At 51.8% G+C, this 27,937-nt stretch overlaps 1 protein-coding gene across 1 annotated transcript; it reads left to right on the top strand.

Annotated features, from left to right (window-relative positions):
- The first annotated feature begins 15,108 nt into the window (after window positions 1–15,108).
- On the top strand, window positions 15,109–27,906 carry LOC119444695 (serine/arginine repetitive matrix protein 1-like). The gene is made up of 3 exons (XM_037709057.1): window positions 15,109–15,430; window positions 16,151–16,551; window positions 27,751–27,906. Exons 1-3 carry the CDS (start codon window positions 15,109–15,111, stop codon window positions 27,904–27,906), a joined length of 879 nt encoding a protein of 292 aa, XP_037564985.1.
- The last annotated feature ends 31 nt before the right edge of the window (window positions 27,907–27,937 follow it).

Consider the following 27,937-nt stretch of genomic DNA (forward strand, 5'->3'; position numbering starts at 1 on the left):
TTTTCATTAGTTAATATTTCTTGTGAAAGAATTTGTGAAAGTCCTCCTCCATCATGAGTGAGACGATAGCTCCCGTGTCTACCAGAAGCTGCATGTGTATATCTAGACCACCGACGACTGGAACGATTAAGTCCTTGTGCTTGGAAGTGGAGTATTCAAGGAGAGTACCGATGCAGTTTTGACGGCTTCTACTTGGAAAGCAGTAACACTCTGGACTGGCCACGATCCTTGTTTCTTCTTTCGACAAACTGAAGCCAGGTGTCCTTTGATGCGGCAAAAGTTGAAAGTCTTGTTCCTGGCCAGACAATTTTATGAAGACGCTGCGTGTGCAACGCCACCACACCGGCAAAATGGACCCATTTGATTCGTAGAACTTCACTGATTTTCAATAAATTGAAGATCCGGGTTCGAACGCCATCCTGTTGACGCCTCGTGCAGCTGTGCGAGCATGCGCAGCCATCTTGGGTACGACCTCCTGCCTTGGCGGGAGCGTGGATATGACCATCTTGACCCGTACGCCGCGCTGCCGAACCACCGTCCTGCACCACCCCGATGCGCTAAAAGCTCTCGGCGTCGCCGAATGCTTGTGGTCGAACGCCCTCAGTGTTGCCGAACGCTTGGTTGCCTCTCTGCATGGCCTGCAACTCTCGACCGATTTATTCGGCTTTATCGAAGGTCAGACGCCCGCCGTAAGACAATAACTTGCTTCGGACACGTGGGTTCGAGACTCCATGAATTATCTGTTCTCGGATGCGGTCATCATCCGTAGCGCCGAATTTGCAAGCGAGCGATTTCTCCTTGAGGACCGTGACGTACTCCAAGAAACTCTCACCAGGCAACTGCTTCCGGCTGGTGAACAGGTGTCGTCTCACCAGCAAATTTGTAGTTTCCGAAAAAAGTTGGTCCAAAAGTTTCCAGAAGCCCTCGTGCTTACTTCGTGCCGCCGTAGTTGACATACTGAGCGTCTGGTTCGCATTATGTTCAACCGCCGCACACTTAGTTTCTGCTAGCGCTTTAGCTTGTCCTTCTGCCTCAAAATATTTCTGCTGGCCTTCCCTGCCCACGACGTTGATGAGCGCCGACGCTAGACACCCGTCCTCCCATCCGCTCCCGCCGGCCGCCTTCACGTGGACTTCGAATATTTTTTTCCATTTATGCCACGGAGTAGCAGGTGTGCTAGGTAAGTCGAGGAACGGAGGAAGGTTTGCGAACAGGGTCGTCATGCTTCAGTGTTGCAAAAGTAGGGCTAGTGAAGCGGAAGACGGCAGTATGGCGTCGCTGAAGATGGCCGTAGACGGCGAAAAAAGGCCGATGCCAGCTGAAGCGTGCGGAGAAACTTCGGAGTCATGCGAGCCGTTAGTAAAGTGACAGCAGGTAAGTAACGTTGTCACTACTCAGTAAGAAGCTTTACGACGTTTGAGGCAGGGTAGGTTCTTCAAATCCTCGTCGCCATTCTGTAGTGTCACCCCCGAGCCGGCCGACAAGGAGGCCTATCTTCCGGGAGGACGACACAGTGAGTCCAGGCGGGGACGCTTCTTCCTGGTGAGAGGGCCTGGCCAACGTGGCGTTTACTCAATTTATATACCATTTCACAGACAGATGGCGTCATTGCATTGGCTGATACAACAGTGGTGTGATCACATTGACAGGTGGCGTGATTACACCAGATTGGCTCAATACATTCATAAAAATACACAGACATGTAAAGCCCCAATGGCTTTACAGAGATGGAGATCGTGGCTCCATCATGCGGACATTGCAGATAATAAATGCAACGAGTGCTGCATTATGACACCAGAGGACAGCACGTCACAACAGGACCCCTCCTAGAATTTTTAAGGGGCTGGCCCTTAAGGCGTGTCCCCACTCTGTCCTGTAAATAGCCTTCAATAGATGTTTTACACCACCACCACCGGTTTGTAATAAGGCATCCGACGCGCACCTCCACCAAAAGATATTACAGGGAGTATTTATTTGGTAGTGGCTAGTTGGTACTCGTCAAGCTACACAGCACAAAAACATAGGCTTCCGCCTAGCTCGAGCGTTCAGTCATGACCTCCTCGTTGTCGTCTTAATCGCTCTACCGTGACAATATTTTTTGAACAGTGAACTGAGTATAGAGCATCGGAGTACATCGATTTTTATTAAGGGCGCATCGCTCTTTACCTGCCGGAGTAAAACTTGCTGGCGCCTGCGATGAAAAAACATTTCCAGGAGCGTCAAGGATGCACCAGAAAGGCCAACCTTGAAAAGCTTGGTTAAGAAAATGTCATGACTCGCTCTGGACCCCAATGCTGGAAGTTACGTGCTAAAGAGCGCGCAGGCGTTGGGGGGAGGTGAGCGCGTGTCCCCTCCTCTTCCCCGGCCTTAGAGCGTCCGCGCCCTATCTTGGAGGTAATATCCGGGTGGAGGCAAGAGTTGGCGAGCCGAGATGACTAGTAGCTGCATGTGCACCAGCCATTTTCGCGCGCGCACCTTGTGCTCGATGTCCCTAAACCTCAAGTTACAGAAACGCGTTGAAGAGAGAAGCCGAAGAAGTGTTCGCTCTCCGCTCTGCGCTATTCATCATGCCAGCGTAGTAACAACGAGTGGTCGCAGTCATCGAGCGTGATCAAGTAATGTTTTCTGTGCGCGCGTTCAACAATGCTTGCTAATCTGAGTAGTAATCAAATGTTTACTTCAATTTATAGGACCGATAAAGCTACGATTCTTACGTCATCTTGTTGTGTAATACTTCGCCATGGCTACCAGTGCTTCGCCCTTTCTGCGAAACTGCAAGTTTTTAATTTTTTAGACTGGCGGTGCGTGCAGACATCAATCATCTCACAGATTCCATTGATCATTTTTGAAAACGACGCATTTAGACTTCAGATTGTATTATCGACATACTAATCCCATATGGGGTGCGATTTTGTGCAAACAATGTTTACCATGTGCCGGACTTTGAGTGCCTCACGTTTGTGGATAGCGCCAATGCGTGTTGCGGTCCCGTTATCTCCCCTAATATGTTCACGTACCGTTTTATTGCGATAGAAATTATATGGGTAATCGAAGCGAATTTCCACTGTCGCCAATGTGTTGCGTGTAAAGTACAACTGCGATGACAACGCGACCGCGGGCTGTATGATGGAGGCGCGAGGGAAGGCTTGCGGGGATGAGTCCAGAAGGATGGTGGTTGATGCGGCTGCGTTTTTATTGTTGAAGGCGAAGTACCTAAAGACAGAGAAGGGCCAGTACACGGTGCCCGAGAGGTACGATGGACCCAAGAACCAATAGCTGAACCGGCCGTTTACCATGGCTGAACTGCGGACAGCGATAGATGAAAGTAACAACAGAAGTGCACCCGGCAGGGACGCCATAACTAACAAACTACTTGGTAACATGAGCGGTGCAGCGTCCCGCGGCCTCCTAGATCACATCAACGAAGCCTCATCATGCCGCGAAACGGTGGTCCTCCTGCAATATTTGTTGTCTGCGTGCCGCTAAAGAAGAAGTCAGGCCTGCGCTGTAGTAACGGCCATCTGTCCCTTTAGCAACTGGTAAATAGCATGCACTGCATATGAGCTCGCAGTAACGTACTACGTGCGAATCGCGCTGCAGCGCGAGCTCGTGCGCTGCTCGCTTGATGTAGCTTTTAATGACAGCGCTCGAACATCGATGTGCTGTAGTTAATACTTCCTTGCTGCGCTGCCTCAACGTGCTGGCTTGAGGTCAAGGATGAGCATATTTAACTCTCAAACCTGTGCTGCTCATAGTGGGGTAATGAAGTTATCCAGCGCGCCTTGAAAGAAAACAGTAGAATCTGATGTTGCGATTCAGGCCTTCTTGCTCGTGGCAGCTCACGACGCAGCAGTAATGACGGTGACGCTTATTCGCGGCCACGGAGCAAGAAACCTTTAGGAGTGGAAACTCCGCCAGTTGCGGCGACCAGATAATGTCACAAGCCCGCGGAGCCACTATCATGCTGGCGGCACCTGGCGACTGAGAAAGAAATTACCGCCGTCTTGGTTGCCAAGGCAACCGGTCACACGTGTTTCTCTCGTTCGGGCGCGCGCCTCACAACTTCTACTGAGGGCACTCACGCATCCCACCTGCATCCCATCTTAGGCTAGCAATTTCCGAACAAGGGTACACTGTACGTATCAGCGCTGTTAGTATTACGGCCCTCGAACAGACACCAAGAACAGTTACTGTTTGACTTAAAGGCCCACAAAAACAACGCTACGGCGTGCACGCTGAAGCGAACGCCGAACGCCTGTGTCGTCTACTTTGAGCGCGGGAGACACGGGCGCCGCCGAAGAGAACGCGCCCGAGCGGCACCACCGATCCGCCGGGCTGCTGCTCTTTTTTTTTTTTTTTTTTCGCTGCTGCTTGCATGACGTGCCGCAAAGCGCCGCCACTGCATGCGCCCCCGTCGGCGCATAATAATGTGACGTTATCTGGTCGCACGCGAGCGCCCGCGCTGACGGGAGTTTCTACTCCTAAATAATCTTCCTCCGTGTTCGCGGCTGAGCTAGGTCTTTCCGGATCGGCGTCGCCGATTCCTTCTGCTTCCAGCATTACGTCCCACGGCACACGGAGAGTCCGTTTTCGTTAAACTAGGCTGAGGCCAGCTCGTAGCGTGGTCGGCGTGGTCTTTGAGAAGTGACGAGCCTTTTCGCACTCGCAACAGGGCCGAAAAAAGTGCGAATCGAAGTAAAAAAATGTGGTTGATCCCTCTTATATAGGAATCGGTATAGAACACGAAAGTGAAACGTGTCTTCACAGAAGTAGTGTAATGTTTATTGCACATTGATATATAATGTCTATTGGTGTTTTGTGGCTAAAGCGCCCTTAGGCGTTGATGCACCCACGCTGACGCCTGGTGGCACGTCTCCTCCATCACGACTACCAACGTCGATGACCATGAGCAACCGTCGTGCATATGGAAGCTGCACTACGCTGCACACGCTAGCACAACGCGAAAGACGAAGCACGTAACTGACACACTAATACAACGCGCAAGACAAAGCACGTAACTGAATCGTCACCGAGTCAAATCAGCGCGTACAGCGCGTCGTAATTGCAGCCTCCGCGATCAACTTCAGAAACATTTTCAGAGCTAATTGCGGAGGCCACGCTCCGCTGTGCTGAGTACGGTGAACGCCACCTAGGTGGCGTTGGTAGTGCTTCTTGATGCCAGCGTCCCTTCGAATGCTGGCATCGAGGCGTCGTAGTGCTGAGACCACCGAAGCGTTCACTGTCGGTGCGCGTTAGTGTCATAATGCAGTACTTCTCTTTTCTGCTCGTAGGCGGCGGCACCGCCCCGAGCAAGAGCGCGGGTACACGGAGGAGTGTTAGATATATAAGGCGCGTCTGTGTAGCTCTCTGCAAATGCGTTTGTGGCGCAATGGGTTAAACGCTCGGCGATCTATCGTCGCGGACCGAGAGGTCGTGGGTTCGATTTCCAAATTTTGCATGTTTGTGGAACTTTTTCTTCTGGTTTCTTTCTTTGTATTATGTTCGTGTACATTGTAAGCTGACGTATTTCCGTGACGGAAATACGTCAGTGAAGTCTTGGTGGACCCCGGCATAAAACACTTTCGTGTTAAAATCGGGCTAGAAACGTGCTTCGCCACAGCCAGGGTTCAATACTACCCAAGCTGGTACTACCCAGATATAACTTCTCTTGCCACAACCAGGCGCCGCTACTTTACCTCAAACTCCAGCGCAAGACGCCCATAGCCGAAGCGCAGCCACGACCGGTCGTTAGCGCAGCGCATGGATGGTGTAAATGGAGAAAGAAAGCTTCTCTTTCCTCTATGGTGCCGCGTAATGCGCTGCTGCTAGGCGACCGGCTGAGAACATGCGTGCAATCATGGATGGACGCAGTGCCGTATTTGACGAATTACCTTATCTTACCAGTCATCGTTTTACCAATTCGCCTTTGAAAAATGAGCAAGTCGCGAACGCGCTTGCACCGCACGGAAAGCATTAATTACACTGATTTAGGTAGGGAATACAATGACATCCTCTGGTTTGAGGCGACATTTGCAGGCGCAACGTGACTACTATCATGACTTTATGACGGCCATGATGCCTGAAAGACGTACATTGTGCAACAAGCTATGATGAAATCCCCTAATTTTAAGGTGCACACTGATTTGTCGCCCAGAAACTCTGGTAATATTCTCACCAATGTCGTTCTCTTAAAGCTGCTGACCAGGAGCGCCCACCGCTCTCTATAGGTCGATGAAGTGCAATATACTTTTTAGTACCATACGCGTATCCACACCAACTAGGCATACATCTCTCGAAGTTTTGTGGCGTATCTATTAATGAAATGGAAGCAAATCAATGTCATTACGCTGCGAATTATCACTTCATTCTGACCCACCCATCTGTTATTCTGGCTGGCTCGGTTTTGTCGAGCAGCGGCGCCGGAAGGGCGATGGTACGGTGTTCGATGATGTACCGTGAGTGACTGAAATAACGTTATTTAGGTCCAGAGAAGACGCAGGGGATACCCCGTGTCACTCGGCTAGTCCCACGTGGGGACCGCCAAGCCGAGCTTGACAGCCCGATCGCGGGCACTGTGGACAGCCAGGCTTTGGTCGTTTAGTTCGTGGCTGCCCGAAAGCGCAGCCCAGCTATCCCCACTGAAGGCGGAGCCGATGGCTTCACACTCCCACAACACATGGTTCAATGTTGCCGGTAGTCCACAGGCAGGGCAGTCCGCACTGGGATACCTTTCACGGTATATAGCGTGAAGAACCGCAAGGTTAGGATACGCACGAGCTTGTAAAAGTCGAAGGGTCACCGCCAGCGCCCTGCATAAGGCAGTGTGCGGGAGGGTGAATACCCGTCTTGACAGATAGTAAAGCTTGGTGATCTCATTATACGTGAGCAATGGTTCCCCACGCGGTAGGGGGGCTGCGGAGGTGGCGCGGTCAGGTGCGCTCTCTCGCACAGCCTCGTGCGCGCTCTCGTTAGGGTTAGAGGGAGAGCCCTCAGTCGACCCCAAGTGAGCGGGAAACCAAATTAGAGAATGCGGAGAGACACTTTGCAAGCTTTGGATAATGCGAAGGGCCAGAGGGGAGACCATCCCGGTTTGGTAGGCCTTTATGGTCGCCTTATAATCGCTATATATTGCCTCTCTGCGACCATCGAGCACAGCCAGCGCGATTCCAACCTGTTCGGCTACCAAGGGCGTCGAAGTTCGTACCGTAGCGCAGGAAGTGATCCTGGTATTAAATTCGACGGTGGAGATGGCGAACGCCTCTTGTTGGACATATGCCGCGGCATCCACGAAGCTTGCCTCAATGTGGTTGTTACGGACATGTTCAAGTAGAGTTCTACTCCTGGCCCGACGTCTGCCGACGTTGTGGGCTGGGTGGATATTGCGGGGAATGGCGCGAAGTGCAGTTCAGATCTGTTGTCGCTGGGAATCCGCACGGCATCGGGGCACTGGTCGGCAAGGTAGAGGCCCATCTCGTCGAGTATCTTGCGGCCCGCCAGGGTGCCGGATAGCCTGAGCAGCTGTGAACGCTCTTGCGCCTCTATTATTTCTTCGAGCGTGTTATGCACTCCTAGCTTTAACAGGTTTTCGGTGTGAATGCTCACAAGTAAGCCGAGGGCGAGTTTGAAGACCTTTCTGATCAGGGGAATTTAACTTGTTCCTCTCTGCAACATGCCAATTATGGATGTCTGCCGAGTATGAAAGGTGGCAGAGCTCAAAAGCATGTATAATGCGGATGAGATTGTATTCCTTGATTCCCCGGTGCCTGTTGGCAATCCTCCGGATGAGGCCGAGAACACTCTCCGTCTTGGCGATGATCCTTCTGAGTGCAGTACCATTGGCACCTTTAGACTCGCTATATATCCGCAATATTTGGAGCGAGTCCACTCTGGGCACCGGGGACCCGTCACCAGTGAAAAGGCGTATTTCGCTTTCAGACGCCGGTTTCCAATCATGATGGCCACCACCTCTGGGTCATTTCTTGTAAAGAAGTATCACAGACTTGGATGGAGAACATACGAGCCCAGTGGGGCGGAGGAAGCGCTCGGTCGCATCGATGGCGCTCTGCATGGCGTCCTCAACTTGGCCATCACTCCCGCAAGCGCACCAGATGGCGATGTCATCTGCATAGATGGTATGGTTGATTCCTTGAATCTTGTTGAGCTCCCTCTAAAGCCCGATCATTGCGATGTTCAATAATGTTGGCGAGATGAGTGAGCCCTGAGGCGTGCCACGTGAACCAAGGGCGATCTCGTGCGAGAGGTATCCTTCAATCTTGAGCTTGGCAGTTCTCTGGCTAAGGAATGATCGGACGAACTCGTAGACCCTCTTCCCAAGCCCGAGGCCGGCAATAGACTGGAGAATGAACTCGTGTGAGATAATGTCAAAAGCCTTCTCCAGGTCTATTCCAAGGATGGCTCTGGTATCTCCCGTGCTACGGTAGATCATCTGATGCTTTATCAGCTTCATGGCGTTCTGTGTCGAGAGGCCGGCTCTGAAACCAATCATATTGTGGGTTTATATGTCATTGGTCTCGAGGTGCACCGTGAGCCGGCTGAACCGGGCATGCTCTGCGACTTTACCTACACAGGATGTCAAGAAATTGGTCTCAGATTGTCGATTCCTGGGGCTTTACCATGTTTGCGGATGAGTACCGTGCAGGCCATCTTCCATTGTGTAGGAACATGTCCACTGCGGCAGACTTCATTAATCCTTTCGGTGAGGAAGTCGATCGACTCATCATTGAGATTATTGAGCATCTTGTTAGTGATGCCATCTGGGCCTGGGGCGGATTTGCTGTTGAGAGAGAAGCGGACCTCTCGGATCTCAACCGCAGTGAAATCTTGGTCCAACTCCGGCACCTCACACCCCGTGTAGTCTAAGAACTGAGTGGGGGCAGAGCTGTCGGTGACTGGCAGGTACTTGTTTATGAGCCTGTCGACAATCAACTCGTCCGGGGTAGAGTCTGAAACGAGGTGGATGGCTTGTGCAAGGGTTCGTATCTGGCTGGACCTGGTAATGCCCTCACCGAGAAGGTGTTTGAGCAGACCCCAGCTCTTACCGGATCTGAGCTGGCCCTCGACGTATTCGCTGGCCCTCGACGAATCTGTCTCGGCCGTCGGTGCGCGCTCCGCTGTGATTTTGCGGAAAACGTCCCAGTCGACCATCTTGAATTTCCTCGTCCTACAGCGGGCAACCGTAAAGGAAACCCCGATGACGTAGTGGTCACTTCCGAGGTCTAGAGCCGTGTTTACCCACTTCACCTCTCCGACGTTCTTGACAAAAGATAGGTATGGGGTAGCTTCCTGACATGTGGAGTTTCCTCTCCTAGTGGGGAAATCCTTATCGGTGATAAGTGTCAAGTCCGCTTCCATCGCAGTCTGCCACAGGTCGCGTCCCTTGGGCGTGTCATAGGTGTCCCCCACACCATGTGTGGGGTGTTGAAATCCCCGACGATGACTAGGGGGTGGCCACCGGCCAGGCTGACGGCCCTCTTGAGCAGAAACTCCGCTCTCGCTCTGCGGTAACTGGGACTGCAGTATACGTTAAGGATAAAGAAGCTGTTTCTTCTGAGGCCCCTTCTGGGTGGGTCCATGAGGATTTCGGTCATGACATACTCGATGCCATCACTAACTGCACCGACGTCTCGCGAGAGGCAATTCTACCTTTTATTGAGGACGGTAGCAACTCCCCTGCCTCCTGAATGTGCTGACAATACAAGATAACCCGCGAGTTTGATGGGTGTACTAGATACAACTTCCTGAATAGCGATGATTTGGGGTTTACCTGCGAGGGTTCGTAAATGGTTCTCTGCATTTCCATCGCCAGATGCTAAATTTCTCTTCCGCACTATCCATGTCTAGGCTGAAGGGAGGGTTGAGCCTATAACGCGGCCCTCAGAATCGCGCCTTCTGTTGGTGGTGCTAGTACATTGCGTTGTACTGCGACCTGCGAAGGAGCCAGCCTGGTATCGACCTCTTCCAGTTTGCTGATGCGCTCACTGAGTGCCGCTAATCCCATTTGGGGTGCGCTATAGCTGACTGGAACTTTTCTAAGCTAGACTGCATGCTGGGGACGGTATTATTGAGTTACGAGAGTAATTTTATAGTCTCATCCTCCTGTCTGTTCTCTACCGTTCGACGCTTGGGCGCGCTAGACCCGTGGGATGCCTCGGAAGAATCCATGGCGACCGGGACAGGGACGGAGGCGGGTTGCGCCGCGGAGGGTGAAAGCACGAGCTTCCGAATCTCGGCATCTCCGCAGCTAGCCAGCTCTTTTCTTGCTTAACCCGCGCGTTTTCTTTCCTCAACTGCTCTTTAACTCGGCGCAACTCCTCGAGCTCGTTCGCGTGGTGCGAATCGCGACGCAGGCCGTCGCCTCTGGGGGCCTCGCGTCCCCCTCGGGCCATGACGGCCCAGGAGAGCATCTGCTTCTTGCTTCTAAGGGAGGTGGGCGTGCGGGAGCGGGACCTGATCCGCCCCGACGTGTCGTGCCCCGGGCTGGAGCTGGAGCAAGGCCGAGAACCGGAGCTTCCCGGGGAACAGACCCGTCCTCTGGACCTGGAGCGGGAGCCGGAACGATGATATACCGTGCCTGAATATCTTCTCCTCGAGGGTTCCTGTCCTGAAGCCCAGATGGTTTTCCTTTGCAGATTTGTGCTGGATCGATGACTGCAACATTCCTTTTCATTATACTTCCTCCATCTTCTAAAGCACTGTGCTGGTCTGGGCTGGTTGGTACATCATTAGAATGGGAACAAACAACGCTAGGACGGAACGAAGTGAGTACAACAGACGAGGCGCTGAACTAACAACCACTGGTTTATTGTAGGGAATGCAATATATGCAATAGACTGGTTCAGCGCAGAAGGCCAGAAAAAACACGGTTTCTGCACCAGGAAGGCATTAAAAACATCATATCACACGCGTCGTCATAGCAGGCAATCACGTTTTTAACAAGTAATTATCTCGCAGCTAAGAAGAGAAACAGAGTGTACGCGGACGCAGGAGTTTCCATGAGGTTGAATACTAAACGCTTCCCAAATCTCGCGTGCTGTTTGTTCTGTATATCTACCTAGTATTGTGCAATCTTTAATACAGGTTTGCAGCCTCATTCTTTGCAGTGCTGGGCTAAATGGATGGGGGCAGACCCTTTCATTGCGTACGCATGCTCTCTCAGCTGGTCATTCAAGCATCGGCCTATTTGGCCAATGTCCCAGCGTTTGCACTTGCATATACAAATATGGCCGGAACTTGGTGACAGCCCAAACTAAAGCCAATGACTCCCGCTCGGTGATGGAGAAATTTCTCTCAGAACGTGGCAGCAGGCGGCTGGCGTAAGCTATCACGAACTCGGTACCATTGTGCTGCTGGGCGAGAACAGTGGCGATGCAGAGGCCGCTTGCGTCAGTGTGGACTTCGGTTGATGCAGATGAATCAAAGTGGGTAAGTATGGGAGGGGTGGTCAGAAATGCGACGAGAGCGGCGAACGTGTGAGCCTGCTTCTGGCCCCATGAGATCTGTTAGTTAGAAGATCTGTTAAAGGCCGAGCAACGTCGGTGAAGTTTTTGACGAAAAAAAAAATGTCACAGTTTCGCCCTAAGGGCGAAGCGATGAATGCGATAGCAACACAGCAATGTCATACGAAGTAAGGTGAGCGGCTTTGGTAGCAATTTGAATTGTAGTAAACATGAGCTGGATTAAGTAAGCAGGTGTGCTGCGGCGTAAGTAGACCGACATGAAGAGAGACTCGATGACCACGAGAAGGCGCGTGTGAAACGGTGGTGTTGATGAGAAGCGCTTACCGTGGGCAGCGCGTGCGAAGGGACACACCTGTAGTGCTGCACTGCCGATCTGGTCAGCATTGCATGTGTAGCGTGCGTTGGAAAATGTGGCCCGACTATTACTAACTGAATGAACAAGCGTGGTGTGAGCGCGCACAAACAAACATGAATAGATCACACTGAATGACTGCAGCCAACGACTGTCAAAACGCTGGCAGCGGGCGAAGGTACGTGCGGTCTATCGCTTCAACGGAAACTGAGCGGCGAATGCGCATAAAGGTCAGAGCCGTGTGGAGATAAGAGACGGTGCGGTCGAACGAACGACGAGCGCGGTTGTTGGCAGCGTAGAAGTGCGCCCCCCCCCCCCCCCCCCCGCTCCTTCCGGCGCTGGCTTCCCGCTTCCTTGCTTGCGCGTGGGAGAGATAAGAGACTGTGCGGACGAGCGACGAGCGCGGTTGTTGGCAGAGAAGTGCCCCCCCCCCCCCCCGCTTCCTCCGGCGCTGGCTTTCCGCTTCCTTGCTTGCGCGTGAGAGATTGAGTGCGTTCGCTCTCCGTGATAGCGCGCGTCCCCGCACGCTGCCTCTGGGGCATACGGCGCGCGGCGAAGATTTTATCTATACGGAACCTCACGGCGACGGCGACGGCGACGCCGACGGCAGAAATCCGGTTGAAGTGTCCATATAATTGCTATCGCAATAATAGCGAATGTGAGAACACAGGCCGACGACGCAGCGCACGTCAGAAGCAGAACGCGGCACAGGAACGCATCCAGTATATCTGGTTGTATACCGGATGCGTTAACGAGATGCCGCAACACGGTAATCTGACGGCGCCCGAATTGACATTTCGTGGAGTTCAGTTGAAGGCCGGCTTTTCGGGAGACCGCAATAATTGCAGCGAGTCGGGTAGGTGGCTACTGAGCGGGGGAGAAAAAACAATAACGTCGTCAAGATAACAAAGACAGGTGGTCTGTTTGTAGCCTCGTAGAAGAGAGACCGCCATTCGTTCAAATGTCACAGGAGCATTGCATAGGCCAAAGGGCATGACTTTAAACTGATATAAACCACCAGGTGCTATGAAGGCAGTCTTCTCGCGGTCCTTTTCATCAACAGAAATCTGCCAGTAGCCGGATCGAAGATCAATGGACGAGATGTAGTTAGTTCCGTGCAAACTGTCGAAGGCGTCATCGATGCGTGATAGTGGGTAGACGTCTTTTTGCGTAATCTTGTTTAAGTGGTGATAGTCGACCCAAAAACGCCAGGTACCATCTTTTTTCTTCACGAAGACGACACGCGAAGTCCAAGGACTGGCTGATGGTTCGATGACCCCTTTGCGGAGCATTTTGTCCCCTTCTGATGGGACGACTCTATGTTCAGCACGCGATACACGATATGGACGCCGACGAATAGGATTCGTGTCTACGGTGTTTACACGCTGGTGAACAACAGATGTTTGGCCTTAAGGCCTGTCGCCGAAACTGTCAGAGGTACTGACAGCGGGGGCTTTTTAATTTATAAAAAGAAATGTACAGGAGGCGGCGTCTTGAAGTTTCCTCACGCGGTGCGAGTAAGCAGCGAAGACAACAAGATATGGCAGCGCGGGTGCTTGGGTCACCCAAGCGGATACCTGTGGCACCCGCAACGCTGTCGGTGACATTCGGCCGCTTCTCAGCCAGCCACGTCGGGCTGAGTCACTTGCGTTTCACGAGATAGCGACAGCGCGGTCTAGAACGTGCACCAATCACCACTGGTGAGTTCCGTACGTTGTCTCAGGGTAGAAAACAAACGCGTTGGGGCCAATATATGATGACTCATTACGTTTTGTGCATCTTGGCTAACGAAGCCGACGATAGCTTGTACGCATCAGACGACGGAAGAAAGAAGCGTTTTCGACGAAATAATAATCGTACGCATTGAGCTAGCGTCTTTACTTTTACTGAGAAAATCTATTTGGCTTTATCAAGAACTTTAGGTTCAGTGCCTACATTACAGTTTGTTAGGCGAAACGTCAAGTTTGCGTCTCGTTACGAAAGCAAAACAGGACCATCAGCGCCATTTTGTAGGCGTCACGTGTCACGCCTCGAAGAAAATGGCGGAATGTCCACAATAGAGCCAAGGTCGATCCAAATAGGTCGCGAAGGTTCGGGCGAAAAGCGTTCTTATAGCCGTATGCGGATGATACCTGCTTGAGTTTCGCGTGAATTAAAAGCTGTTAACCAGTCGTTTACAACGTTACCTTCAGAGAGCTTATTTGACAAATCGTTGAGAACATTACAAGCACGCATTCGCAAACACGCCAGTAGCCGCAAGACGCCAAGTTTGCTTCCAGCGTCTACTGGCGTTTTATCACTATTACGTGACAGGCAACTTTATAAATCTACATAAAATTTACTGCTCACACTTCGCTCCGATTATACAGATAAACCAGCGCAGCAGTAAGTTGTTTACATTTGCTTGCTTTTGTACTTCAAAAGGACGCGAACGAGCACTGCGAAGCCAACCTAAACACCCGCTGCACATTCCATCGGCTGTCAAGCTGCGTTTTTAGCGCAAACACAACCTCAAGGTCCAGTTTTCACGTAAAAGACGTTTCAAGCGAATTCACTGGGCACATACAAGTATGCTTGCAGCAGCTCTGCACATATCACTTGACGCAAGACGAAGTCCATAAAGCGACACGTAGAGAATCGGTTCGCGAGCATCGGAACCATCGTCGCGCATTTTATACGTTCCGTCGCTTACCGCGCAGTACGTTCATTACCGTCGATATCACGGTGTCACTTGTGACATCACCTTGAAGAAAAACACAAAAATAATCCAGTTTTGCGAAACGGAACGCGGAATCTAGGGGAGAAATCCGTCAGTTAACTCAACGCTACTCAATGCACTCTACCACCGCTACAGCGCGTCGGCGGTCTGGAAGGGATATGGCCGCCGCCACCCAATGTTACCGGCATGCCGCGTACCTTTGCGGTACTCCGTAATTTCTTCCAGGGACTTTACGCAACCCGTAACCGCAGCGCCACGGTGGCCATAATTGGAAATAGATAATTCCCACCAACGGGGACGCGAGGCGGACGCCGACTAGTGCGGACGTCACCGCATCGAGCTCCACAGTTTTGATGCGCTTTTCTGGGTTACCTCCTCAGCACCCGGGAAAGATTGGTATCATTGCATTGACGAAGTCAAGTCGCACCAGAGGACATCACAGTTTTGGACCTGGGGCCGTTTTTCACGCCGCTACGACTCTAAGAAGACTTCCACCCCGTAGCAGCACCGCTAAGCCTACCAACAAGTAGGGAAGTGGCAGCTGCAACGCGGGAACGCTGATGGCGTGCTTGCAACAGACGGTGACAACGGCGACCGCCTCGACAGCTGCGGCGGCGGCTGCGGCGGCGCAGGGGAACCCGACAAATAGCAAGACATCGATGCGGCTAGCTGACGCCTCCGATCCTGAGCGCGACAGCATGGAATACCAAGACGCCGATACACCGGAGCAAGGTAGCCAACGCGGCCCCCGAGCGTCCATGCAAAAACGATCAAGAAACCCAGCCGGTGACGAGGACGGCTGGCAAACAGTGCTAACGCTACGCCAGAAGAAAGCCTTGGCGCAGGGCAAGAAACTGAAGAAAAATGTCGAAGAAAGCAAAGGCAAGACCAGCCAGCCGCATCAATCAAAGCCGACACCCACCGCGAGACGGAAACCCTTTTTCCGGAAGCTACCACCGCTGCCGAAAGAGGACTTTAAAGTGGTGTTTCGTCCGCATCAAGGACTGCCAATGAAAAACCTAACAAGCCCACAACTCGCTGAAGCCGTGATTACAGCCTGCCGAGGTCAAGTAAGTGGCGACAAGTTCCTCCTGAGACTAAAACCAGGGTCCAACATATTCATTGTGTCGACGCCGGACGAAACTACGGCAGACCACATCCGTCGCATAACGAGCCTAAACGTTAATGGAAGAATGCATGCCGTTAATGCATACGTGGCCACTGGGGAAGGCACCGGCAAAGGTGTAATACACGGTCTAGCGTCTCACACCCCTGCCGAAACGCTGATGGCGAATCTACGAATCCGCACGCAAGGAGTCGAGATACTCAGAGCACGAATGCTCGGCGATACCAAAACCGCAGTCATTACCTTTTACGGATCCATCATACCACGATACGTATATTACATGGGTGGTGAGTTGGCGTGCTACCCATATAAGAACACTATTCAATTTTGTAACGCGTGCCGACAGACCGGGCACCGCACAGACGTATGCCCACAGCCTGATCTGCCAGTCTGTCGCACGTGTGGCACGAAAGAACCCCAGGCGGACCACGAATGCCTCCCCATCTGTGACTCTTGTGGTGGGGAACATTTAACAGGAGACAAGGAATGTAAGAGAAGACTAAAGCCCCAAGCACATCCCCGTGCCTCCATCAAAACACGTAGTAAGAACCCTTGGAAAGACACACCCAAGCAGCCACCACCAGGACCAAGATGGCTCAGCTCGGATGACTCGGAGGACGAAGAGGAAGAATGGCCTTCGCTACACAGAGAACACAAGACAAAAGCCAGAGGTGAATCACGATCGAGATCCCGCACCAGAACATCAAATCCAGCCAACCCAAAGAGGTCCAAGAAGGCATCACGCTCCCAGTCCCGGTCAAGATCGAGCACAGGAGACGAGGATATAGATATCCCCCGCCCAAAACCCCCCTACCCGCAGCTCAACCCTAAGCCCAGGGCTCCAGTGAACAAGTCGAAGAACACAGATCACACAAAGGTGAGCTGGACGGGGATGGTCAAAACTGGGGCTCCCATTACATCAAATCCCGAGTACCAGAGAGTCTTAGCAGAAAATCGCATGCTCAAACAAACCCTAGAAGAAGTCAAACAGGAAATGGCCGCCCTCAGAGGACAGATTAAAGAAATGGCTAAAGTAGAACAACCGAAAACCACAGTAGCGGAAGAAAATATACCGTCGTCTCAAAAACCGATAGAAGCGATGCTACAGCAAATAATGCAGCAAATGCAGGGAATGCAAAATTTCCAGAAGCAATTATACGACGATTTTAAAACATTAAAAGAGCAAGTCGACGAGCTAGCCACCAATCAAAAACACTTGAATCGTAAGCGTGCTGCAGGTAGCCCAAATGCACCTACCCTTCGAAAAGCCAAAAACGGAGTAGTCTCTGACTCCACGGATGCGGAGGGTGTCACAGGCCATGGCCACTAATCAGGCAAAAACACACGAAATCGTTGAAATTTGGCACTGGAATTGCCGCAGTTTCCAAAAAAAGGCGGCGGCCCTACAGTGCTACATCGACACAGCGATTGTTAAGCCGGACATTATATGCCTGCAAGAAATTGGCAAATGCACGGTTAAATTGCGCGACTACTATACACATCACAACCCGGATTATCCCAGGATCGCGACGCTGGTTAGCAAAGGGATCGCGTCGACCGTTAGGTACCTTCCTAACGCTCAAACACAACACCATATAGTGGAACTCTTTCCAACTAAGAGAGGACGCGCCAAAACCCAAATAATCAATATCTATAGCCCACCTACAGAGAGAGGCACGGATTTTGCGTCTATAATTACCCACGCCATGGGAAACATGGAGAGGAAAGACAGACTAGTTCTCGTGGGAGACTTTAATGCTCCACACACAAACTGGGGATACAGAAGAGATACACCGAAGGGCAAATCACTCCTTCACGCCGTAGAAAATACAGGCCTACAGCTGGAAACGCTGCCCTCGGCACCTACTAGGACAGGGAACAGCGTAAGCGCCGACACGTACCCAGACCTCACTTTTTCGCTGAACGTTAGAGATGGTCACTGGCAAAACTTACAGGAAAACCTGGGGAGCGACCATTTCATAATAAGCTTTTCCACCACCACTCCCAAACTCAAACGCGACCTCGGTTCCGCATCTATGACGGATTGGCCGGCATATCGCCAGTACCCAGTTTCCTTAAACCCGCCGGCAAATGCGGAGCAATGGGCGCAGGGCCTTAAAGAGGCCTACGAAGCCTCTACCAAAAAATTACATTAACGACGGAAAACCCAGTGGTCGACCCGCACCTGCTACATTTGTGGGACTGCAGACGAGGACTTACCAAAAGATGGAATCGACAAAGACTAAACAGAAAATTAAGAATAAGGATCGCAGAAATCTCGGCCCAGGCGAGCGAATACGCACGTAAACTACAAGTAGAAAACTGGGCCCAGTTTACTGATTCCCTTAGGGGGACCCTATCGACAGAGAAAACCTGGGCCATCCTAAGAAGTATGATAGATCCAGAAAACACAAAGACCGCAACTACGCGAACCCTCAGAACACTAACCGGCACATACCAAGGCGACAATGACCGATTACTTCAGGAACTTAGGCAGCGATACTTTGGAACAAAAGACCCCGATTATGTCACGCGCGGTTACTCAGGTATAGAAAACGATGCGCTAGATGCCCCTCTAACTAAAGCAGAGCTTTTTGCTGCCGCACAAGCCCTTAGGAAAAATTCAGCACCAGGGGAAGATAGGGTCACCAATCCCATGCTCCGCAATTTAAGTGACGAGCAGCTTGAGCGCTTAGTACACTATTTCAACGAGCAGATCTGGGAGACGGGGCACCTTCCACAACAGTGGAAAGACGCCACCGTCATACTCATCCCAAAAGCAGGCAAGGCTCGCAGTCTACAGAACTTACGTCCGATATCCCTCACATCATGCCTAGGGAAACTCTTTGAAAAAGTAATTCACACGAGGCTCACGAATCACCTAGAAGATCGTAGCCTCCTATCAGACTACATGTACGGCTTTAGGCAACACCTATCAACTCAGGACGTATTTCTCAGGCTTAAAGAGGAGGTCCTAAGCAATATACCTACGGGAGGGGAGCACGTGGTAGTCACGCTTGATCTCAAAAGTGCATTCGACACCATGTCGCACACGCTCATACTTGAGGAATTAGAAAGAGTAGAATGTGGGGAGAAAATGTACAATTATATACGCTCCTTCCTCACAGACAGGAAAGCCACGATAGGAATAGAAGACATCAGGTCAGATAAATTCGACATGCCAGGTAAGGGTACCCCTCAAGGGGCCATCCTCTCGCCCCTTTTATTCAATTTAGGCATGAACAGACTAGCAAGACGGCTAGAGCCAATTGCAGACTTAAAATTCTCGCTGTATGCGGATGACATTACCCTGTGGGCGACAACAGGCCCTCTAGGGTATAAAGAACAAGTCTTACAAGAAGCGATAGAAACTGTAAATGATTTTGCAGAACAAAGCGGCATGTCCTGCGCGCCAGAAAAATCAGAATGGGTAAGGCTACACGGCCGAAACTATCGGAAAGATCAAAGCGTTAGCCTATGGTTAGGTAACAGGGAAATCCAGGAAAAACAAAGAATCCGGATCCTAGGCCTATGGCTACAAGAAAACTGCAGAGCGGACTTCACTATCAAAACGTTAAAAACGACCACCAAACAAATAGCTCGCATGATAAGCAGAGTAACGAGGAAAGGCAGAGGTCTAACCGAGGCGGAGGCCATCCGACTAGTGCACGCGTTTGTACTAAATAGGGTCACGTATAGCCTGCCGTATCAAGAGCTCAGCCCTAGCGAAACCAAAGAAGTGGACATAATAATACGTATGGCGTATAAAGCGGCACTAGGACTCCCACCCAGCACGTCCAATGAGAAATTACAAGCGCTTGGACTCCATAATACTTACGAGGAACTGAGGGCAGCGACTATGCTCGGGCAAAGGGAACGCCTCGACCGCTCTAAGGCAGGGAGACGGGTCCTTGCGGATTTAAATTTTCCTATTCGACCCCATTACTGCGAGGAAGATCTCGTTTCTGTTCCCGAGACTTTACGAGAACAGCTGATAGTTTCCCCAATTCCGAGGAACATGAGTCCACTCTACCATGGTGCAAGGCGCGCGGCTAGAGCGAGACAACTCACTAAAAAGTTCAGTGGACACCGTGATGTCATTTACACGGACGTCGCAAAGTCCCATCATGGTCACGTTCTAACGGCAGTAAACTACTCCACACACTCAAACATCAAAATCTCGGCCTCAGTGCGCACCCATTGCACGAGCACAGCTGAAGCAACTGCAATAGCTCTAGCAATCAGACAAGCAGACGCAAGCGGGAACTCGATAGCGGACCTGACAGACTCACAAGCAGCATGCCGGATGTTCATAAACGGACGTCTACCGCGCATAACCCTCAAGCTACTAGGCGAAACACTACGTTCATCACACGGCATTACATGGTGCCCGGGACACTCGGGAGTCCCAGGAAACGAACGGGCGAACGCACTAGCTCGCGAACTAGCGAACCGAGCAGACGACGCCCCAAGTAAAATACCAAAGGACCACACCCCGCACGACATCCTGGAGCACCAGCGTCGCGAACGACAAATCTACGCGTTTCCGCATCCGCAGCTCGGAGTAGGAGACGCTCGGAAGTACCGAAAAATCCAAACTCACACCTTTCCGCACTTGCGACTGTGGCACGCAATGTGGCCAGCAGTATATGCCGGTCAATGCCCCTGGTGCGGGGGGCGGCCTTCTCTTCCCCACATTATGTGGGAATGTATATGTAGGCCACCGAACATTAACTCGCCCCTGATACTGACCTCACTAAGGGAGCCCTGGGAGGCCGTCCTCGCTCGAGCTGACTTGGAGACCCAGAAGGGTCTCTTAGACCAGGCTGAGCGTACGGCAACGGCCACTGGAGTCCTGGACTAGGGATCCACCCTACCCGCTCCCTTGCCTCTCCCTTTTTTTTATTCAATAAAGTTTTTCATCATCATCATCATCCCACCAACGCCTCCTAAAATTTTTTAGGAGGCATTGTTCCAACGATTGTACAGCTTAATTTGCTGGTCTTCCATCTCCACCACAGTGAGTGGAAGGGCTGACAGTTCTTTTAATTAAATCGAGACGCAGTTAGGTTTATTCAACGAAAATAAAGTTCCTAATCAATTTTATATGCCCACGGCGAGAAAAGAAGAGACAACTCTATTTTACTTGATCATTATCAATAAATGCCTTTTTTCAGCGCCCGCCGTAGGTGCGCCCATCGATAGCGGCGAGCGTTGCCGCCGCTATCACTTGCCATGCTTGCAATGTAATGCAGCTCTTTTAGTGCTTGGAAAGGCGTGCTCGTAAAGTTCACCTTTTACAATACGCCCCCTCACATGTTGTGTTGGTTTGCTTGTCGACATTTGTCTGAATGTAGTGAAGCGGGTAATTTTATTGTTTTTTAACCTGTGCAGTCAAAATGAGTGAGTCGCGACCGTCAGATACTTGTTTACTTTAGTTGTTTTCGTGCGACAGCGCTGCCCGAACGGGCTTGGCGTCCGACGAAAGGACGAGCACTCTACGCAATCTACGCCCAAAGCGTTCGTCGGCCTCCAAAGAAAGTACGTTCTGTGCAGCCATGCGATTTCGACAACCGTACGGCTCACCTTTTCCTGCATCGCTTTCCGCGCCAAAAGCTCGAAACGCCCATGAAGTAAAATGGCGGGGCATTTGAATATATTGACGCGTACTCTATCTATAGACGTTTAAACGACGATGACAGTATATGCATTGACTGACTCTGAGTAGTAGGACAGGGTGTTCGAAGACGAAGAAGATGTCTTTGTGCTGGTGATTCTGAAGCTGCTCCGCCGTCTTGGTCAACGTGTGGTCTCTTGTTCGCGTTGACCCGTGACACTGGTGGAAGTGCTGGGTACACAACCCCGCCTTATGATCCAGACTCCTCCCGGAAGCCGTTCATCTAGCCCATCTCCAATAACTCCTGTGCATCGCTTCAGTCGGCGGTTGCTAGGCCTTGCTCCCGAGCTCAACCCCCTGCAAGAACGCTCTTCCGAGCCCAGTCTACCTCTGTCAATGGCGACCACCAGCCCGCCACAGGTCCCACGAGTTCCGGAAGACAGCTCTACTCACAGTCCGTCCCAGGTAACCCTTCTGCAACCACTGGTTCCCGATCGCTTTCACGGTGGCGCGCATGAAGACGTTGAAGACTGGCTTGACCAGTACGAACGTGTTGCCAAGGTCAATGGGTGGACTGTTCAACAAAAGCTCTCCCACGCCTATTTCTCCCTCGACGGTAGTGCTCGCACGTGGTTTGAGAACCGTGAAGCCAACATCACCACGTGGAATGATTTCCAACATCAGCTCACTGAGACATTTGCGAGTGTTGATCGACGGGATCGTGCCCAGCAACTAATTGAGTTGCGGTTCCAGAAACCAAATGAAACTGTGGCAATGTTTGCCGAGGACATGGCCCGCCTGTGTCGTAGAGCTGACCCTCACATGACTGAGGAAAAGAAGTTGCGCTACCTTATGCGTGGCGTAAAAGAAGAACTATTCGCCGGACTTGTGCGCAATCCACCGAGTACCGTGGCTGATTTTATAAAGGAAGCGACTGGTATTGAACGCGCACTCCATCTAAGAGGCAGGCAGTACGATCGCTTGCCCACCAGCACTCCTATCCACTCCGCCGCAATGACCGTTACCAGTCAGAACTCCCTCCGTGATCTAATTCGGGAGATTCTTCGCGAAGAACTTCAGAAGCTCTGGACACCGGCAGTGGGCCCACCCATGGCATCAGTCGCTGAAATCGTCCGTGATGAAGTTAGACAAGCGTTTTCGGCAAGCGATCCTGTTCACGAGCAGCGCCCCCTAAGTTACACATTCTCGGCAGGCGATCCTGTTCATGAGCAGCGCTCCCTAAGTTACGCCGACGTTGTCCGACGTCAACCAGCTATGACGCCCATGCGGTCGCACCATCAGCCACCGAGGGCCACACCATGGTCATCACCGATAGAGGAACCTTTGAGACATCCGCCCGTTGTGCCGATCCCGTCCTACCGCCAGCCGCCGTCAGCTGCATTTTGGTCACCGCCACAAGACGAGCCTTCGAGGCGGCCGCAAATTCGAAGAACGGACGTATGGCGCACTGTCACTAGGCGCCCCCTCTGCTATCACTGCGGAGGCATCGGCCATGTCTCACGTCATTGCTGGTACCGCGATGCCTCATTTCGACCTTATCAATCCTGGTCTGACGGTCGACGCACCAGTGACGACCACATGCTACGCCGCGACGACGCTGCTTTTCAAGGTGCACCCGCGACGCGCACTCTGAACGACGACTCTCAGTCCAACCACCAGACCGATTTTGGCCGGCGGTCACGCTCTCCGTCCCCTGCTCATTCATCTGCACCGAATGGACGTACTTTTGCTGACCTCCGGGGACGAAGGTCGCCCAGTCCACGCCGGGGAAACTAACGGCGGCGACCTCTGGGGGTATGGTTGCGGGCCAACAAGACGATGAAAAACCCCCAATAATCCCGCCGCAGGACGCCGTGAAGCCGACAAACTCTAACACCGACGAAATTGTGAGCGCCGATATTATTGTTTCAGTTGACGGACTGCAAGTGACAGCGCTAGTCGACACTGGTGCCGATTATTCGATAATGAGTCAAGCTCTAGCCGTTCGCCTTAAGAAAGTAAAAACCCCCTGGACCGGACCTCATATAAGGACTGCGGGCGGCCAACTGCTCACGCCTGCTGGTAGCTGTACGGCGAGAGTCACCATAGGAGGTTCGTCCTTCGTGGCAACTTTCGTCGTTCTTGCACCATGCTGTAAAGATTTAATCATAGGCATGGATTTTCTACGGGAATACGACGCCATAATCAACATGCCGGACCGCTTGGTTACGTTTCACAGGACACCGGATTTAATTCACTGCTTATCGCCGAAACGCAACGCCTGTCGTCTAATCGAAAACGACGTGATCGTCCCACCTCGGTCATGTATCCTTGTTTCGGTCGCTTGTGACGTACCGTTTGATTGTGAAGGAGTTGCAGACCAAGTAACCCCCTTGTTATTTACTCACGGTATCGCCGTTGCACGAGGAATCGTAAATGTCACCGATGGGCGCACGAACCTGTTGTTGACCAATTTTAGCACAGAGCGACGGCACCTACCAAAGGGCACGGCTGTTGCCTATTTTGACGATGTCGCTGATGTTCGTGGGTGCTTTTCAGTACTAGAAGAAGCGCATGCGCAAGACCCGGCACCTGTGCTTGACGTTAACACTACTTTACCGCAACGTGAGCGAGAACGACTTCTTGCGCTACTGGCCGAGTTCCACGACTGCTTTGCGACGACGTCAAGAGTCGGTCGAACGCCCCTAACCAAGCACCGCATAATCACAGAGGACGAAGCGAGACCGATTCACCAAAACCCTTATCGTGTGGCCCCAAAAGAACGTGAAGCGATACAGCAGCAGGTAAACCAAATGCTTGAAGACGATGTGATTCAGCCTTCCAAGAGCCCCTGGGCGTCACCTGTAGTTTTGGTAAAGAAGAAGGACGGCAGCCTACGTTTTTGTGTGGATTATCGAAAGCTAAATCAGGTGACAAAAAAAGACGTGTATCCGCTTCCCCGCATAGACGATTCACTTGATAGGCTTCGAAACGCTCGTTATTTCTCTTCCATGGACTTAAAAAGCAGGTATTGGCAAATTGAAGTAGACCCGAGAGACCGTGAGAAAACCGCTTTTGTCACGCCAGATGGACTATACGAATTTAAGGTCTTGCCTTTCGGCTTGTGCTCTGCACCTGCTACTTTTCAACGGCTTATGGATACCGTGCTTTCGGGGATGAAGTGGAAAACCTGCTTAGTCTATCTTGACGACGTCATAGTGTTTTCCGCAACGTTTAAAGAGCACCTTGAACGGCTCGAAGCTGTTCTGCAGTCTATACGGTCCGCCGGCCTCACCCTAAAGCCTGAGAAATGCCACTTTTGCTTTGAGGAGCTAGAGTTCCTTGGCCATGTCGTCAGCCACGCGGGAGTCCGCCCGGATCCTAAAAAAATTGCCGCTGTCGCACAGTTCCCTGTTCCTTCAGATAAAAAGGCTGTCAGGCGCTTTCTCGGCCTCTGCGCATATTATCGGCGGTTTATTGCAGACTTTGCTCGCATTGCGTCGCCGTTAACTCGCCTCACGAGAGATGACGTTGCGTTTGTATGGGGTGACGAACAGCAAGCTGCATTTAATGATTTGCGGAATCGGTTACAAACGCCCCCTGTGCTTGCCCACTTTGACGAGACAGCTCCGACAATGCTTCACACTGATGCCAGCAATGTTGGTCTCGGAGCTGTGCTTGTGCAGTGCCAGGAGGACACAGAAAGAGTGATCGCTTATGCAAGCAGAACGCTGTCACGCGCAGAAGTAAATTACTCTACAACTGAGAAAGAGTGCCTCGCCGTGGTATGGGCGGTTACAAAATTTCGCCCTTATTTGTACGGTCGCCACTTCGACGTTATCAGCGACCATCATTCGCTTTGCTGGCTCACAAATCTGAAAGATCCTTCCGGGCGATTGGCACGTTGGAGCCTGAGACTGCAAGAGTTTGATATGACGGTCCTGCACAAGTCAGGGAAACGGCATACCGACGCTGACTGCCTGTCTCGGTCACCCATTGAGTCAGCTCCTTCGACCGATGAAGAGGAAACAGCATTCCTTGGTCTTCTCGACACGTCTACCATCGCACAACAACAACGTGACGACCCTGAGTTGCTTGACCTGATTAATTTCTTGGACGGACGAACTAGGACAGCACCTAAAGCTTTCGCAAGAGGATTGTCATCATTTTGCTTAAGGAACAAAGTCCTATACAAAATGAACTTCTCATCGAGCGGATCAAGCTATTTGCTCGTCGTTCCTACTGCTCTTCGTAGTGAAGTACTGGAAGCATGCCACAACGCGGTCACTTCTGGGCATCTAGGATATACGCGGACACTGAACAGAGTGCGACAAAGATATTATTGGCCAGGACTGCCCGTTGCCGTGAAACATCACGTTCGGACCTGCCTAGAGTGCCAGCGGCGCAAGTCACCTCCAACGAAACCAGCCGGTTTGCTACAACCCGTTCAGGTACCGCAAACACCATTTGACCAGATCGGAATGGACCGCTTCCTACCTCTACTAGTGGTAACCGCTGGGTTATTGTAGCAACTGACTATCTCACTCGCTACGCCGAAACAAAAGCTATCCAGAGAGGCACAGCAGCAGAGGTGGCCCGATTTTTCATAGAGAATGTTGTGCTGAGACATGGCGCACCAACCATCGTCATAACAGACCGAGGCACCGCATTCACAGCCGCGCTTTTAGATAACGTCCTGATGCTCAGTGGCACAAGTCACCGAAAGACAACAGCCTACCATCCACAAACAAACGGACTAACAGAGCGCCTGAACAAAACACTCGAAGACATGCTTTCCATGTACGTGAATATAGAGCACAACGATTGGGACGAGATTCTGCCTTATATCACGTTTGCTTATAACACGGCTAAACAAGAAACTACACGGATGACTCCATTCAGCCTTGTACACGGACGTGAAGTAAGGACGATGCTCGACGCCATGCTACCACACGAACCTGACGACATTGACACGGATGCCGATGCGTTTACGCAACGTGCAGAAGAAGCCAGGCAGCTCGCACGCGTGCGAATACACCAGCAGCAAGCATACTATGCAGGTCGCTATAATGCCCATCATAGGCCTGTAACTTATGAAACCGATGAAAGAGTATGGGTCTGGACGCCTATACGAAAACGGGGACTATCCGAGAAGCTTCTGAGGCGATATTTCGGACCCTATAAAGTGCTGCGTCGGCTAAGTGACGTCACATACGAGGTCGTTCCAGATAGCCCTCACTGCACAAGGCGCCGCCAACACCGTTCTGAACTTGTGCACGTAGTGCGCATGAAGCCCTACGTCAGCGAGTGACTGTACGAGGGACTTTCGTTTTCACCAAGCGAACTTTATTGTCTCGCATCGAGGCGATGCTCTTTTGGAGAGAGAGCAAATGACGCGTACTCTATCTATAGACGTTTAAACGACGATGACAGTATATGCATTGACTGATTCTGAGTAGTAGGACAGGGTGTTCGAAGACGAAGAAGATGTCTTTGTGCTGGTGATTCTGAAGCTGCTCCGCCGTCTTGGTCAACGTGTGGTCTCTTGTTCGCGTTGACCCGTGACAATATGAAGGGCCTCCGAAAACAAATTTCGCGCCTATGAGAACAAAATGACGTCACTTTTGTTTTAACGGATATGACGCCACATTATTTGTTCTTCCGTCGGAAGTGTACCCTCCTCACACAGAAGGCGCTAAGCCCCATGAACCGCTAGTGCCCCAGGGCCTTTATGAACCGACGATGAGCTGCCATGTTTTGAACGTATGGGCTTCTACGGAAGCTTCGCTACCAGGTATATTTACCTTGATAGAGCCCCTAGTCGCTCTTCCAGCGTGCACCACTAACTGATATTTTTTGGCAACAGGTCTTGACACGGTTTTCATTGCAAGCTTCGCGATCTAGGAGATGGACCTTGGCAGAGCCACGTATTCCCATGCTTGACCTTTTTTTTTAACAGCCGAGCGGTTAGAACCTCGCTATAATGATCATTTCGTCGTCCGCAGCTTCCTCGAGCTGGAGGAGAGAGAACTGAGAGAGAGTGAAAGCAGAGTATAAAAATAGCATCAGTAGTAGTAGTAGTAGTAGTAGAGGTTGAGGAAAAGAGAAAAGATGCATGTTTCTGCAGCCCTTATAGGGAGCACGGCTCAGCATCTGAGGGGCGGGGAAGGGGGGATAGAAAGTAGGAAAAGTGGAATAAGGGGAGGGAGAGGGTAGTCGTCATCGTCTCGGGCAGGGTGCCCTCACAGTCGGTCAGCCAGCATCGAATCGGCAAGGTAACAGAGTACGACCTTGAATACCCTGCTGGAACTGCGGGCTGGGAATAGCAGGTCCGTGCTGGAGGCTGACGGCAGGCCCATGCGGCGTAGTTGAGCCACCATGGTGGCTCGGTGTTGGTTGAGTGCGGGGCAGAAACATAGGAGGTGCTCCAGAGTTTCGTCTTCCCCGCACTGTGTGCAGGCTGGCGAGTCGGTTATACCCAGGCGGAAGCTCCGGGCGGCTGTGCAGCAGCAGCCAATCCGTAGGCGTAGCAGGAGGGATCTCTCCCTCCTTGTCAGTCCCCGATCCGGGAGCCGTGTCGGGGGATTCCGCCTCGCCACGCGTGCGTCGGGGTGACAGCTCAGCAGCAGTCGCTGCAAGGTGCTCC

The sequence above is a fragment of the Dermacentor silvarum genome, chromosome 3, assembly GCF_013339745.2.
Source record: "Dermacentor silvarum isolate Dsil-2018 chromosome 3, BIME_Dsil_1.4, whole genome shotgun sequence".
NCBI classification, from domain to species: domain Eukaryota; kingdom Metazoa; phylum Arthropoda; class Arachnida; order Ixodida; family Ixodidae; genus Dermacentor; species Dermacentor silvarum.

Excerpts from the sequence above, each read along its gene's own strand:
- LOC119444695 (XM_037709057.1), top strand. The coding sequence starts at position 15,109 with ATGGCGTGCTTGCAACAGACGGTGACAACGGCGACCGCCTCGACAGCT. Across the intron at positions 15,431-16,150 it reads AAATGTCGAAGAAAGCAAAG|GAGACAAGGAATGTAAGAGA; the intron begins GCAAGACCAGCC and ends AACATTTAACAG. Across the intron at positions 16,552-27,750 it reads AGAACACAGATCACACAAAG|GCTGGCGAGTCGGTTATACC; the intron begins GTGAGCTGGACG and ends CACTGTGTGCAG.